Source organism: Muntiacus reevesi, chromosome X, assembly GCF_963930625.1.
Source record: "Muntiacus reevesi chromosome X, mMunRee1.1, whole genome shotgun sequence".
Taxonomy (NCBI): Eukaryota; Metazoa; Chordata; class Mammalia; order Artiodactyla; family Cervidae; genus Muntiacus; species Muntiacus reevesi.
In genome coordinates this window covers 116,162,869-116,177,630 of record NC_089271.1, presented here as the reverse complement: position 1 = coordinate 116,177,630, position 14,762 = coordinate 116,162,869, and the positions used below count along the sequence as shown (strand labels likewise).

The 14,762-nt window shown below is 36.5% G+C and overlaps 1 protein-coding gene across 1 annotated transcript in view; it reads left to right on the top strand.

The window, feature by feature from the left end:
* SLC9A6 (solute carrier family 9 member A6) overlaps positions 1–14,762 on the top strand; it is a 54,911-nt gene that overhangs the window by 11,118 nt on the left and 29,031 nt on the right. Inside the window, exons 6-10 of the mRNA XM_065915365.1 lie at positions 2,253–2,358; positions 8,483–8,624; positions 10,490–10,595; positions 11,817–11,905; positions 13,847–13,960. Of these exons, the coding sequence (XP_065771437.1) occupies positions 2,253–2,358; positions 8,483–8,624; positions 10,490–10,595; positions 11,817–11,905; positions 13,847–13,960 (557 nt within the window). The remainder of the gene's footprint in view (positions 1–2,252; positions 2,359–8,482; positions 8,625–10,489; positions 10,596–11,816; positions 11,906–13,846; positions 13,961–14,762) is intronic.

Genomic DNA, 14,762 nt, shown 5'->3' with positions numbered 1-14,762 from the left:
TGAATGTGGAGCTTGAGTACTTAAGGTGTACAGTGTTTTTCCAACAACACACATGCATGTATTTCTTGCTTTGAGGTGTAGAATTCATGATTAGGTATTCCCACCTTGCTATACTTTCCAGTTGTGGAGGGAAAAAACAAAATTCATGGCTCCTTTTGGCTTAAACACACACAATTTTTTTCCTCTTTATTATATGTTCTATTACTGGTCCACAATTTGATGCTTTTTAGGTGACCATAAAGCATTTCCTCCAAGAATTTTAGGTTGGTCTCTATCCCAGGTGACAGGGCATAGAAGACTAACTGTATTAGTTAAGAATGGGCAGTGATGATACATTTCCTTTCAAGCTTCTAGAAAACAGATCCCTAAAAATCTGTTGACATTTAGCTAATCTGCATTTAAGAGTAAGAAAAATTGTTTTAAAATGACTGTTAGAAGGCCATTATACTAGAACAAGTGTGATTTGGGGCCATTGGTGGGTTGTAATATATATTAAAGAGCTATTTTATAAAATTGGCTTTCTGATTATGAAGTAGTTTTGATATTATCATGACTTGACAGTGAATTTTGTTGTATTGAGTTAGATGAGTTAGGCTATAGTTTTCCTAATGTAATATTGGTGATCTTCACAGCTACTTTCAAATTAAGAATTTAGAGCATGTTTAGGCTGAAGGTATAGGGATAAGAGCAGAGACTGCATTTTTTGAACTAAGGACACAACTATTCTTTTACTAGATTTTGGATTCTTGGTAGAGGTTTGTTTTGTTTTACCCTTTGACCTTGTAAGTTAATAATCTTCTTTAATTATCATCCAACATAATCAAAGTTTATCTCTGAATTCCTGTGTTAACTCTGATAACACAGGGCATTATAGAAAGTAGGAAAATATGCTCTATACTCTGTAAGAAATGGTTTTAAAAGCTCAGAGGACATTTTAGAGAGGCATTTGTGTAGTCTGGCATTTTTAAAACTGAGAAGCAAATCACCTCCTTAAAGACAGTTGAGGCTACCCCTTATTGTTTGTAGCTGTTCCCATTATCAGTATGAAGATGGGATGGTTTTTGCAAGAAACTAGTGGTCTCTTCTCCATGTTCTCTTACTCCATGTTCTCTTACTGGAAGCAAAGTTCTCAACTTTTCAAAGTCTGGGAAAAATCTCAGTCAGTTGGACTGGCTACATTACTTAAAACTTCTGGTTTTGTTTTAGTGGGAGTATGGCCTGGATGGCTCAAGCAGAACTGTTTTGCTTATATAAAGCTGAATGGTTATATTTCTTCTGAGTTATATAGGTATTTACCCCTATAATAATTCTGTTATTTTGCAGTTGTTCACTTGATAGAAGGGGGAGCCATAGGTTCTTTTTAAAATTTTACAGCATTGTTCCTGCCCTCCTTTTTGCCTTCTCTTGGTTAGCTTTGGTATCAGGATATTCCAGATGAAGTGCTTTGCAGTGGACATTTTATCTTTTAAAGTACAAGCTTCCTGTTCTTTAGTTGGCATTTGAAGAGGTTCTCCCAACTCTGGTTGTAATAATCTTTCATGTCTGCTTGAGTTTATTTAGCAAGTGAGCTGTACATGACTCAGCAATTAAACTTACAATGCAACTTCAATCTCCTCTGATTTTCTAAGAATTCTCATGTAATGGTTTTCTAAGAGAAGGATTTTTTTTCCTCTCAAGCTGAAATAGCCTGATAGTTGTCTTCTTATTAAGTTAAATATAGCAGCTGTAATTCTGGTCATAAATTTTATGCCAACCGGAAACCAAACTCGTGTTTTCATTTCCCACTGTCTTTGCTAAACTGGTATGCTTAAAATTTGAAAGTCAAATAGAAGTGAATTATAAAGCTCCAAGGAAAAAATGAAGTTTGCAGCAGGAGATGCTTTTTGTAATAGTCTTCTTTATCAAAGATTAATGATCACCTGGTCTGTAAGAAATTCTGAATGTATTTTTTATGGGAAAGAAATGTACAAGGCAAGATTATTAGCATTTGCATAAAGAATATAAGCCAACTCAGCCCTCCAAGGTTATTTTTGACTGTTAGAGAGAGGAAGGGGATATTACAGGTACACAGTTAGGGAAAAGAAAAATATTGACATAAAATTACTGAATCTTTAATATGGTATGAATGTTTATTAGGATTGAATTCTGAGATGAAGAAAGGAATTTCCAAATAACTAATATAATCATCTATGAAGGGAAATATGTTATATTTGTAATGTCTTAATATTCCTGTGACTCTTTCTACTTGCTAGTGACTGTTCTTGCCATATTCCACGAGCTTCAAGTTGATGTTGAACTCTATGCACTTCTTTTTGGTGAAAGTGTCCTCAATGATGCTGTTGCCATAGTGCTATCTTCGTAAGTGGTTGTTTTTTTTTTCTTATTTTATTCTGTATGTTGAATATTAGGATTCTAAGAACCAGAAGTCACTTGTTGAATAGAGTACATTATGAATAGAAACATTTGAAAAACTGAAACATTTTTCCCCTGTGAATAAATATATACTTATAGATTACATGGAAAATTCATAGAAACCAAAAAAAGAGGGGAATGTATATATATGCATGGCTGATTCAGTTTGCTGTACGGCAGAAAATAAGACAACATTGTGAAGCAGCTGTATGCCAATAAAGGAAGGAAAAGTGACACGTATCCCTGACACCTAAAGACAATTACTGCAAGCATTCTAGGATATTTTAAAAAATTCTTTTCTTCTATGCATAATATTTTTACATAGCTGTGATTGTAGTGTATGTATCATTTTGCATTCTGTTTTAACATTATAACATGGACATTTGTTCTTCAAATTGAATTTTTTGGCAGAGCTATATATTCACATGGTTCAAAAATCAAAACTATATAGAAAGGTATACATTGAAAAGTCACTTTCTCACTCCTGTCCTCATCCACCTATCCCCTCAGTCCCTTATAGGTAATCATTTTGATTAGTTTCTTGTGTATCCTAGTATTTCTTCAAATGCAAGCACGTATATGAATAAATATTCTTAATTTGCCTCATTTCTTATTTTAAAAGTAACATGCTGTATATGTTCTATACCTGACTTCCTCTCACATAACTACATTCCGGAGATCTTTCTGTATCAAAGCAATGAGTTTCTCATTCTTCATTTACAGGCACATAGTATTCTGTGTACAATACTATGAACTGTACTATAGTTTACTTAATCAGTCTTCTATTGCTGGAAACATAAAGGGTTTACAATTCTTTGCTATCTCAAATAATGCTGCTGTGATTAACTTTGAACTTGCCTGTTTTATATGTACATTAGTGTATTGGTTATTGGTAGAATAAATTCTCAGAAGTGAGATTAGTGGATTAAAGGGTAAATACATTTGTAATTTTGTTACATTGCTAAATTGCCTGCCAATTAACTGTTTTGCATTTTAGCCACCAAATTATGAGAGTGCCTGTTTCCTCATAACTTCACCAACAGAGTATTTGTCAGACTTTGCTGTTTTTGCCAATTTGATGATTAAGAAATACTTCATACTTTAATTCATATTTCTCTTATTTAACATAATCATTTCAGAAACTTAATTTTTAAAAGTGCTAAGTAATATACCTTTTAAATTTATTTTTTAATTGAAGGATAATTGTTTTACAGAATTTTGGTAAAGAATCCGCCTGCAATGCGGGAGAGCTGGGTTCGATCCATGGGTTGGGAAGATTCCCTGGAGAAGGGAATGGCTACCCACTCTAGTATTTTGGCCTAGAGAATCATCGCAAATAGTCGGACACTTTTTAAAGACAATGAAAATGAGCAATATTTTAATATAAGTATAGAAATCACTATATATGCTACTAGAAGATATTTGCAGGTGAAAGAATGAATGTGAGCCTCTGAGGAACTGTAGCCTGTCCACTCACTCCTATTAAGCAAATATCTAACCCTATAGACAATTGCCTTTACTCTACACCAGAACTTTCTACAAGAGAGAGTAAAACTCCTTCACCTTTCCTCCTTACTTTTATTTCTCTCCTTAATTTCCACTTCACTAACCATAAAAGAGCAGTTAGTCACTGACTCTAGTTTACACAGCTTGATTTCCCCATTGTCTTAACAGCAAAGTGGAAAATTATCCTTTCTGAGATGTAACACTAATTCCTTAAATGTTGTGTATGAAGATGTGCAAAAGATCAGATCTTCTTTTGTGAATGTAGTGCATATAAATTCTACCCCCTCTACCATATTTATTGCCAGAATTTTTTGTGATTGTGGTGGCTCAGATGGTAAAGCATCTGCCTGTGATGCAGGAGACCTGGGTTCAATCCCTGGGTTGGGAAGATCCCCTGGAGAAGGAAATGGCAAACCACTCTGGTATCCTTGCCTGGAAAGTCCCATGGACAGAGGGGCCTGGTGGGCTGCAGTCCATGGGGTCGCAAAAAGTCGAGCATAAGTGAACGACTAACACTTTCACTTTCGTAGGAGGTTACTAACTGAAGTGCTTGGCATTACGTTTTTCATCATCTTTCGTTTGCCTTTAAAAGTACATTAGATAGCTCAGCTGGTAAAGAATCCGCCTGCAATGCAGGAGACCCTGGTTCGATTCCTGGGTTGGGAAGATCCCCTGGAGAAGGGAACAGCTACCCACTGAAGTATTCTGGCCTGGAGAATTTCATGGATTGTATGAAAATTGTATGGGGTCGCAAAGAGTCGGACACGACTGAGCGACTTTCACTAGATGGAAATAGTCTACTTTGTGTTGACCTTTGGTGATTTTCTAATGTGTATATTCTGTACAAACAGCCTTGTGGAAAGAGGGGGACCCCTTCCTGAAGGACTTCTCTTTGGCAGTTAACAGGTTAAGATACCCATTCTTGAAATTTATGTTGGAAGTTGTTTTTGTTTGTTTTTTGACCTGTTAGATTGACAGTAACTTTTTTTTGTTAATGTCAATACTTTAATCTGGTGAGGGTGGAGTGAAACTGACTCCCTCATTGCTGTATGAGGTAGAGCTATATGTACTGATATAGTGTTGTGTATACCTAGAGATGCTCTACGTTGAATAGTATTCCTCTGAATGGGTATACCATGATTACCCTAGAGACCTAGGTTCATACTAATTTGAAATATGTTTTGGGGGTCATTTGCATTTTGTAAAATGTAAGTATGAGTAAACAAACATGACAGACAAACTGTTTAGCTTTACTAGTTACCAGAGATATACATGTTAAATCAGTGGCCATTTTTACCTATTCAGTTAACAAGAACAAAATTGTTAATGAAAAATAGTTACTGCTGGTAATGGTATACTATAGTCATTCTTAACTGGAGGCAGTTTTGCACCATCACCACCCCCCAACCAGGGAATATTTGGCAATGTCTAGGGACATACTGGTTATCAAGAATAGGAGGACGTTGCTGTTGGCATCTAGTGAGTAGAAGCCAAGGGTGCTGTTAAATAATCCTTCAATACACAAGAGAGCACCCACTACCTAACAAATAATTACCTGGCCCCAAATGTCAGTAATGCCAGGATTGAGAAACCCTGATATCATTTTAAAACTATATCACTTGTACATTGTTGTTGACATTGAAATTGGTATTACCTGCTCTTTTGTATTTTATCTTTTGTCATTTATGATAATAAATTGATACATGTTTTTAACAAAAATTTAAAGTATTTGACTTAGTAGAAAATTCCTGAAATTTCAGTTCTCAGAAATAACCACTTATTAAGGTTTTCATCCAGATTTTTTCCATTAGGATATTAGCGTACATATAAATAATATTTATTTTTAAACAAAAAGGCATAGCACTATACATACTTTTCTATAACTTCCTTCTTTCACTTGGACATTGTACTACATTAATACCTCCTTTATCCCATTGTATGGATACACTACTAATGTACCTCCGCAGTTCCCCTGTTGATTAATATTTAGTGTTTTCTAATATTGTATTATTGTGAGTAGCACTTCAGTGAATATATTTATATATAAGTCTTTGTGAATCCTTGAAAGTATTTCTGTAGGGTATTTTTTGAAAGTAGAATTTCTAGGCCATTGGATATCATTACTAAAAAATTGAGAGATATAGTCATATTTCCCTCTTAAAATGTAATACAGATTTAGTTGAAAGTTATTGCTCAACATGTAAAAGCAGCTATAGGTTTAGTTAATACCTTGTTTCTAGGAATGTAGAATGGGAAAACAGTCCAAAATTTGTTAAAAGCACAAATAATGTTCTTTCACACTGTTCTTTATAGTAGCAAAAATATTAGAAGCTACTTTAAAATGTCCAATAGTGAGGAAATGGTTAAATAAATTATGCTTTATCCATTTGGACCATTTTGATGTCTTAAAAAACCACAACTAGAGAGACTGTAGTCATTCTTATGTCATTGTCAGTTGAAGAAGCAGAATTCAGAACTGCATGTTCACTATGATTACAACTAAACATGAACTAGCATGCATGTAACAAAAAGATTGAGGACATAAGGAGAAGGGGATGACAGAGGATTAGATGGTTGGATGGCATCATTGACTCAATGGACATGAGTTTGAGCAAACTCTGGGAGATCGTGAAGGACAGGGAAGCCTAGTGTGCTACAGTCCATGGGGTCGCAAAGAGCTCAACACAACTGAGTGACTGAACAAAAACAAAAAGATGGGGAAGAAATACAGAAGGAAAATAAGAAAATAAGTCAGGGTAGTGGAATGACGGGGAGATTTTCCCTTCTAAATTGTACATTGTATAACTCTCAGGATTTTTTTTTAAGTATTCATAAAAATGCTGCTGCCTCAAGTTAAAATGTCGACTGATGTAGAAAAGATGAATTCAGATTTCAATCCAGAGGCCAGCATTTGAAAAGGAAGAAGACAAACCTCTCATCTGTTCTCAGCCCACCATGCTTTTCCTGTACATTTCAGTGATTAAAGAATAAAATAATGATTAATGTGAATCTTGAATTCCCATGAACTACTCCAGGGAAAGTGATCTCAGAAGGCATTGCATTGATATTTTGTTCCTGTCAGAATTTTGGAAACTATGGCCAGAGAGAAAGAAGGTTGTTGTAGCAGTATTTCTTTTCTCCAGCCAGCTGCTATATTTTCATGCTATAATATAGTCAACTCTCATTTACAGTGGTAGGGTCCTTTATGTGTAGGTAAGATAGTATGATGTGAAAAGCCATTTCATATTCACTAAAACAGTATCAGATCTACCAGTCACAAAATGATCTGGTCACTTTGAAGATTTAAATGCAGATGTTTAAAGTTTCCAATTCAAATTGAGTCTCAGAAATTTCTATATGCCATTACCAGAAATTCATATTGGAGTTATACTTCAATAAGATAGGTAAAATTAGGAAATGTTACCTTGGTCTTAGATTTTGTTTTGTTTTTTAACTTAACTAGGGAGGTGTGAAGAGAACTTGGTGTACATGGCAATGTCATGTGTACATAGCAATGTCATTTTTTAGCTTCGAATCAGAAAAAGCATTGCCATAACCACAGGGGGAATTCATTATATTCTTAGGAATGTGTTTTCTCTGCTTCTTTTCTTTGACATGACTTGTGTGATGTCTTTGAGTCTGGATTTATTATACAAACACTGGTACTCAATTAACTGTGATGAAAACTGACTTAGTAATGGTAGGTGCTTTTGCCAGAGACTCACTAGCAAGAGTGATTTTCTCAGCTGTGTTTATTTCCTGGGGCAACTGTTTCAAAAGAAGTATTTTTAGATCAGGTTTGGACTGTGAGTTCAAGATGGAGAGTGTTCTTTCTGATTACCTGTCTTGGCCTCTTACAGAGTGACTTTCTTTCAGAAGTTTAGGTGAAGGATTCAGCTGGGTATGCCAAAACTACTGTTGAGTGGACTGTAACTCCTTGGAAGGCCTTTCAAGCCCTTCTATCTATAAAAGCCCATTTCAGTGAGTGAATAGATAGGAGGTTCTGGGCCCATCTGGTATTATAAAAGTTGAAAGGATTCTTTAGTCATCTTTTTCATTTTTCCCAGAGGAAAAACAAAATGTGATCAGGTTGAGTATTGAACAGTGTTCTTTATATTTTTATGCATACTCTGTTGGAGACATGGGGAATTTTTCATTAGTTTGTTCACATTATTAGTACATGAGGGCTTTCAGGCACTCAGTACCATTAAGTAAATAGTCACAAAAGAATAGTGCTGCATGGTATCTTGAGACTAGAGGAAAAGACTTGGTTCGACCTTCATTTCTTTAGAGGATCTTACTGAATAAATGTTCTAACTTCTGAAATTGTCACTTAACAAAAGCTGAGTTTTCTTGTTGGCTGATCCACTGCAGCGTGTTTTGGTAACCTTTGGTCCTTATTTTGGCAATTCAAATCCAAAGTTTTGGTTTTTTACCCCCTCTTATTTAATCATCAAGCTCGACACTAGGTAATTTTTAAATTTTTATTTTATTATTTTTTAGATAATGTTTTAAAAGTAAAAATTGCTTCTCAAAGAAAGAGCCATTTCTTTCTCTTTTGTAGCTCAATAGTAGCATACCAGCCAGCTGGAGACAACAGCCACACCTTTGATGTCACAGCCATGTTCAAGTCTATTGGGATTTTCCTTGGAATCTTCAGTGGCTCTTTTGCAATGGGTGCTGCTACTGGAGTGGTGACAGCTTTAATATCCTTTTTTTATATTTATCTTTTCTTGTTAACTTTACAGAGTAATGTAATACTGTGTTCTGTGGTCTCCCCTACTTCCGCAATTGACATCATGTTATAATTGTTAACCTTATAACCAAGTACTTGGTTTGAATTAGGCAATCATCTTTACCAGTAAATAAATAAAAGAATTTTATTGCTTTGTGTAGGCCTTCATGCCCTTAAACACTCACTACAGAATTCTATTTAGACAGAGTGACCCTTTGGGGGTGAATTTGAAGGTTGTAGACTGAATTGATATAAAGGTGGGTATTTTCCAAAGAGCCTCTTGGGTGTTCTATGTGACTGTTCAGCCTGGCATCCTTTTGCTCTTCATTTAATAGGACGAATAAGAATGTATGATACTGATACCAACTGAATAAAATAAAGTTCCTGGGTTAGGATAGATGGGAGTTCATCTTAGCTCCCACTGATTTTAACCTCATGCTCTCAAGTCCTACACATTACCGCTAGTTTGCTTTTAGAAACATTGAGCCAGTCACTCTGTATTCATTAAAAAAATTTCTTTTTTCTTAGTCATTGCAGTTTCATGTTCATAAGTTAAAATATAATAGAAAATGACAGTTTAATAAATGGATCTAAATTTTCTGTTATTGGATTCTTTAAGTGCAAGTATACCTAAACTTCTGGAAATTCAATTTTCTGTTTTATATCAAGCTTTTCATTCTTCAAAAAAAATTTCTTGATTACCTGTTATATACCACATGCTATGCCCTGTGTATTACAGATAAACAAGACCTCTTGTGGCCTCTGCCTTTTGGAACTCCTAATATAGAAGAATTGCTGGCACTGCACTTCATGGGACCTCAGTATAGGAAGGTGGAGGGTGAGGAGAGCGGGGAAGATGAGTAGGATTTGATCTCTAAAGAACTTCCAGCTCCAGAACTTTCAAGGTACTTTCATAGAAAACAAATACTTTTCCAAAAATATATTCATTTTCTGTACTTCAGTTTTGTGCTGGAAGAAGCTTGTCTTAGGACTTTTTCTCAGGCAAACTGAGCCCTAAAGGGACAGTGAAAACAGTTCTGAAGAAGGACCAGGCCAGCTAGTATCTCTTTCCAAGCCTAAGTTCCTTGAGAAACTTTATCATTGTGTTGTAGTACACATTTGTTGAAGGGAATGTAGACTCCAGGCTGAGATTTGCCACAGTTTGATACAGGCCCTTCCACTGGCAACTATCAAATACTTAGACCAGTATGAGTGAGTGACATGCCTCAGTTTCCTCATCACAGAGTTACTCTACATCACAGAGAGGATTGAAATCAAATCTCATGAATTGAGAATTGAGAATTTTTACTAGGTATAAATTCCTATTATTATGGAAGCTGTCTTGCCTTGGGTCTCAAATTAATAGAGTTGGCATGTTGCGTATCTGATCTGTCACTCCTGTCCTTTACTGTCATGTCTGTTCTTTACTTGGGTTAGGAAGGCAACCCACTCCAATATTCTTGCCTGGAAAATTCCATTGACAGAGGAGCCTGGTGGGCTATAGTCCATGAGTCTCAGAAGAGTCAGACACGACTGAGTTACTGAGAGTACACACATGCTGTTCTTTACTGCATGGTTTCTAACAAAGCATGTGATACCCATAAAACAACTGGATGGACTAAGCTGTAGAGCTTCCTCATGGAAGGGAGGACTGCTGACTTCTTAGTACAATGCTTATGTTCACAATTTCTTCACTTTGGTGCCTCCTTATTCTGTGACTTTTGTGTTAGAGACTGGAGAATCCTTCTGCTTTCAGGCTTGCCTTGCTTCGACTATAATTTTTTCTAGTAACACTTTTGTATTATGAGATCTTGTTATCAACCTTGACAGTCTTACGTGACAAAGTTCACCAAATTACGAGAGTTCCAGCTGTTGGAGACAGGCTTGTTCTTCTTGATGTCCTGGAGTACCTTCCTCTTAGCTGAAGCATGGGGTTTCACAGGTAGGTTACTTTCTCCTTTCAATTGTCACTTATAGGGAGTGACTTAGCCAGTGATTTTTTTTTCTATGTGTGGACCGACTCCTCTAGTGTTTGAGCACTCTTGTTAGGGTTGGCATTTATGCTATCATTTTAGAATATAAAAGGTTTTCACATGAAAAGATGCTCAACACCACTCATTATCAGAGAAATGCAAATCAAAACCTCAATGAGGTACCATTACACGCCAGTCAGAATGGCTGCTATCCAAAAGTCTACAAGCAATAAATGCTGGAGAGGGTGTGGAGAAAAGGGAACCCTCTTACACTGTTGGTGGGAATGCAAACTAGTACAGCCATTCTGGAGAACAGTGTGGAGATTCTTTAAAAAACTGAAAATAGAACTGCCATATGACCCAGCAATCCCACTTCTGGGCATACACACCGAGGAAACCAGATCTGAAAGAGACACGTGTACCCCAATGTTCATCGCAGCACTGTTTATAATAGCCAGGACATGGAAGCAACCTAGATGCCCATCAGCAGACGAATGGATAAGAAAGCTATGGTACATATGCACAATGAAATATTACTCAGCCATTAAAAAGAATTCATTTGAATCAGTTCTAATGAGGTGGATGAAACTGGAGCCCATTATACAGAGTAAAGTAAGCCAGAAAGAAAAACACCAATATAGTATACTAACACATATATATGGAATTTAGAAAGATGGTAACGATAACCCTATATGCAAGACAGAAAAAGAGATACAGATGTATAGAACAGACTTTTGGACTCTATGGGAGAAGGCGAGGGTGGGATGATCTGAGAGAACAGCATCAAAACATGTATATTATCAAGTGTGAAACAGATCACCAGTCCAGGTTTAATGCATGAGACAAGTGCTTGGGGCTGCTGCACTGGGATGACCCAGAGGGATGGGATGGGGAGGGAAGTGGGAGGGGGGTTCAGGATGGGGAACACATGTAAGTCCATGGCTGATTCATATCAATGTATGGCAAAAACCACTACAATATTGTAAAGTAATTAGCCTCCAACTAATAAAAATAATTGGGGGGAAAAAAGAATGTAAAAGGTTTTCAATGGAAGCGGTTCCTCTCAACAAAGTAAGTCACAACTGAAGAATTTAACACTAAACATCTAATTCACTTCTTTGAATAAGATCCTTAGTATAAAATTTGAAAACATGCCTTTGATGTGAACTTGGAACTCATTGTCTCTATAGGTGTGGTTGCAGTGTTGTTTTGTGGCATCACACAGGCCCATTATACATACAATAACTTGTCCACAGAGTCTCAGCATAGAACTAAACAGGTAAGAGAAACTTTATAGTTTGTCAATAAACTTTTTTTTGCAGCAAAACAATTTTTTTTACTGAAAAATAGTCTTTGTTCTGTTCAAAGTGATGTCTGCTCATTTCAGTTCCTCTTCTGTTGGCTCCAGAAATAGATGAGACTGACAGATTGAAGGGTGACAGCTTTTAGGGTAGAGATAGATAAGCAGAGTAGCCAGGGGCAAGTATTGTGATTCCAGTGGTTGGTTAGCTTCTTTTCTTTGTTTTCCTCTAATGGCTTTTTTTCTTCTAGTTTTATTGGCATACAGCACTGTTTTAAGTTTAAAGTGTACAGAGTAATGGTTTGATTTATATACCTCATGAAATAGTGACCACATCATGTCATATAGATACAAAATTAAAGAAATAGGAAAACTTTTTTCTTGTGATGAGAACTCTTAGGATTTACTCTTAACAACTTTCATATATAACATACCACAGTGTTAATTATATTTACCATATTGTGCATTACATCCCTAGTACTTGTTTATCTCATAACTGAAAGTTTGTACCTTTTTACTTCCTCTATCCAATTCCCCTCTCCCTACAACTTGCATTTGGTAACCACACATCTGATGTCTTTTTCTATGAGTTAGTTTATTTTGAAGTATAATTGACCTATGACACTGTTGTTTGCGTATGCTCAGTCACTTCAATCATGTCTCTCTTTGTGACCCTGTAGACTGTAGCCCATCAGGCTCCTTTGTCCATGGGATTCTCTGGGCAAGAATACTGGAGTGTATTGCCATGCCCTCCTCTAGGGGATCTTCCTAACCCACAAATTGAACCCACATCTCCTGTGGCTCCTGCATTGCTGGTGATTCTTTACTGCTGAGCCACTGGGGAGGCCTGTAACACTATGTTAGTTCCTGTTACACAGCATAGCAATTTGGTTTTTATATACATTTCAAAATAATCACCATGATAAAAGATAATACCTTATTATTGACTATATTCCCCACACTGTGCCTTTCATCCCATGACTCATTTATTTGGCAACTTAAAATTTGTACCTCTTAATCTCCATCACCTATTTCTTTCCTTCCCCCAACTCTATCCCCTCTGGCCACCATCTGTTCTCTATAACTCTGTTTCTGTTTTTTTTCTTTGTTTTTAGAATTCACATATAAGTGAGGTCACATAGTATTTGTCTTTCTCTGACTTATTTCACTTAGCATAGTGCCCACTAGGTCCATCCATATTGTTGCAAATGGCAAATTTTAATTCCTTTTCATGGATGAGTAATATTCCAGTGTGTGTGTGTGTGTGTGTGTGTGTGTGTGTGTGTGTGTACATGCACAGTAATGTAAACAGGTGGAGGTGGGCAGGTAGCAGGGCAGGGAACAGAGCACTGGACTATAACGTGTAAGCCCTCACTCTCTTAAAAGTGAAAAAGTGAAATCACATGGCAAGGTGGTATGAGAGTTGTCATGAAGCACTCTGTGCCAGGATAAAATGATTTGAACTGGGTCTTACAGACTGTAAAGAGGGAAGTGTCTGGGACCTGCTATATTTAGGGATTAATTGAGTGGGGGTGTAGAAGACGAGGGTGGCAGGGATACCACTTAGGGTCCTTCCCCAGCATTATGGATGGGAAGCGATGAAAGACTAACTCAGTGGCCGAGACAGCCAAGAACATTCCAAAAGAAAAATTGGCAGGGTTTGGAGGATGAGGGTGAGGATGACTGAATATGGGAATTGAAGAAGGGAAGTTGATTGGGCAAGTAAGGGGGAAACATTTATGGCTTTTTCTGTGGGACCAGAAATGTCATCTCTACATTTGCTTCCTTCTGAATCACATGTTTTGGAGGATATACATGAACATTACATATTGGAAGTATCTGTTTCAATATCTTAGTAATACTCATGTTTTCAAATTACATAGATTTTTGCTGGACTAACCTTTTGAAATTTTGTTTCAGTTGTTTGAGCTTCTCAATTTCTTGGCAGAGAATTTCATCTTCTCCTACATGGGACTGACACTGTTCACCTTCCAGAACCATGTTTTTAACCCAACATTTGTAGTAGGAGCATTTGTATCCTTTATTATATATTCTGTTTTGGGAACTTCTTTTTAAATTGAGATTTGCATATGTTTTCTTGGGGGTGGGATGGTTGATAAGATTGATAAGAATTTATAAGGTACATATATTTTTAATATAAATAATATGTATAATAATAATATATAATATTTTCCTCTGAGTAAAGTAAATAAGGTTTTCAACTCTTTTATCCAGTCTATTCTATTTACGTTTTTGTTTATTGCACAAATAATACTGACAGATTGAAATGACAAGAAAAAGTTTCCTACCTTTCTGCCAACTCCAAAAGATAAAACTGTTTGTCCTCTGTTACTGAACGGAAGAAAGAGAGATTGGATGATGAAGAGCAGTTTGCAGTTTGTGCCATAGGGCAGTAGTTGAAAGATGATGAAAGATGGAAGGAGGCTTGCCCACTCTTTCCCTCTCCGCCACCCTTCTCTTTCTCTCTCTCATTGAGTTTTTAAAACCTAGTTGAAAAGGAGAAGCTGATTACATGAAAGAGAGCAAGCAATAGTGCCAACCTCACAAGAAGGTAGGAAGAGATGGAATCCAAAGCACATGGGGAGGGATGGGCCTCCAGTGGGAGGAAGCACAGCTCTGCCATTGTTCCAGGAGAGGGTAGATTATGTAGAGATGAAGGTACATTTGCAAGATGGCATTTCTCTGATTACTTCTATTTTTATCGGTAAAGTAGGAGGTGAGATCATCTGCTGAAAGTGAGATAGGAGCAGGTGGCCTATCAGTTATCTACTATGTAACAAATTACCCTAAAATTTAGCAACTTAAAACAACAAAC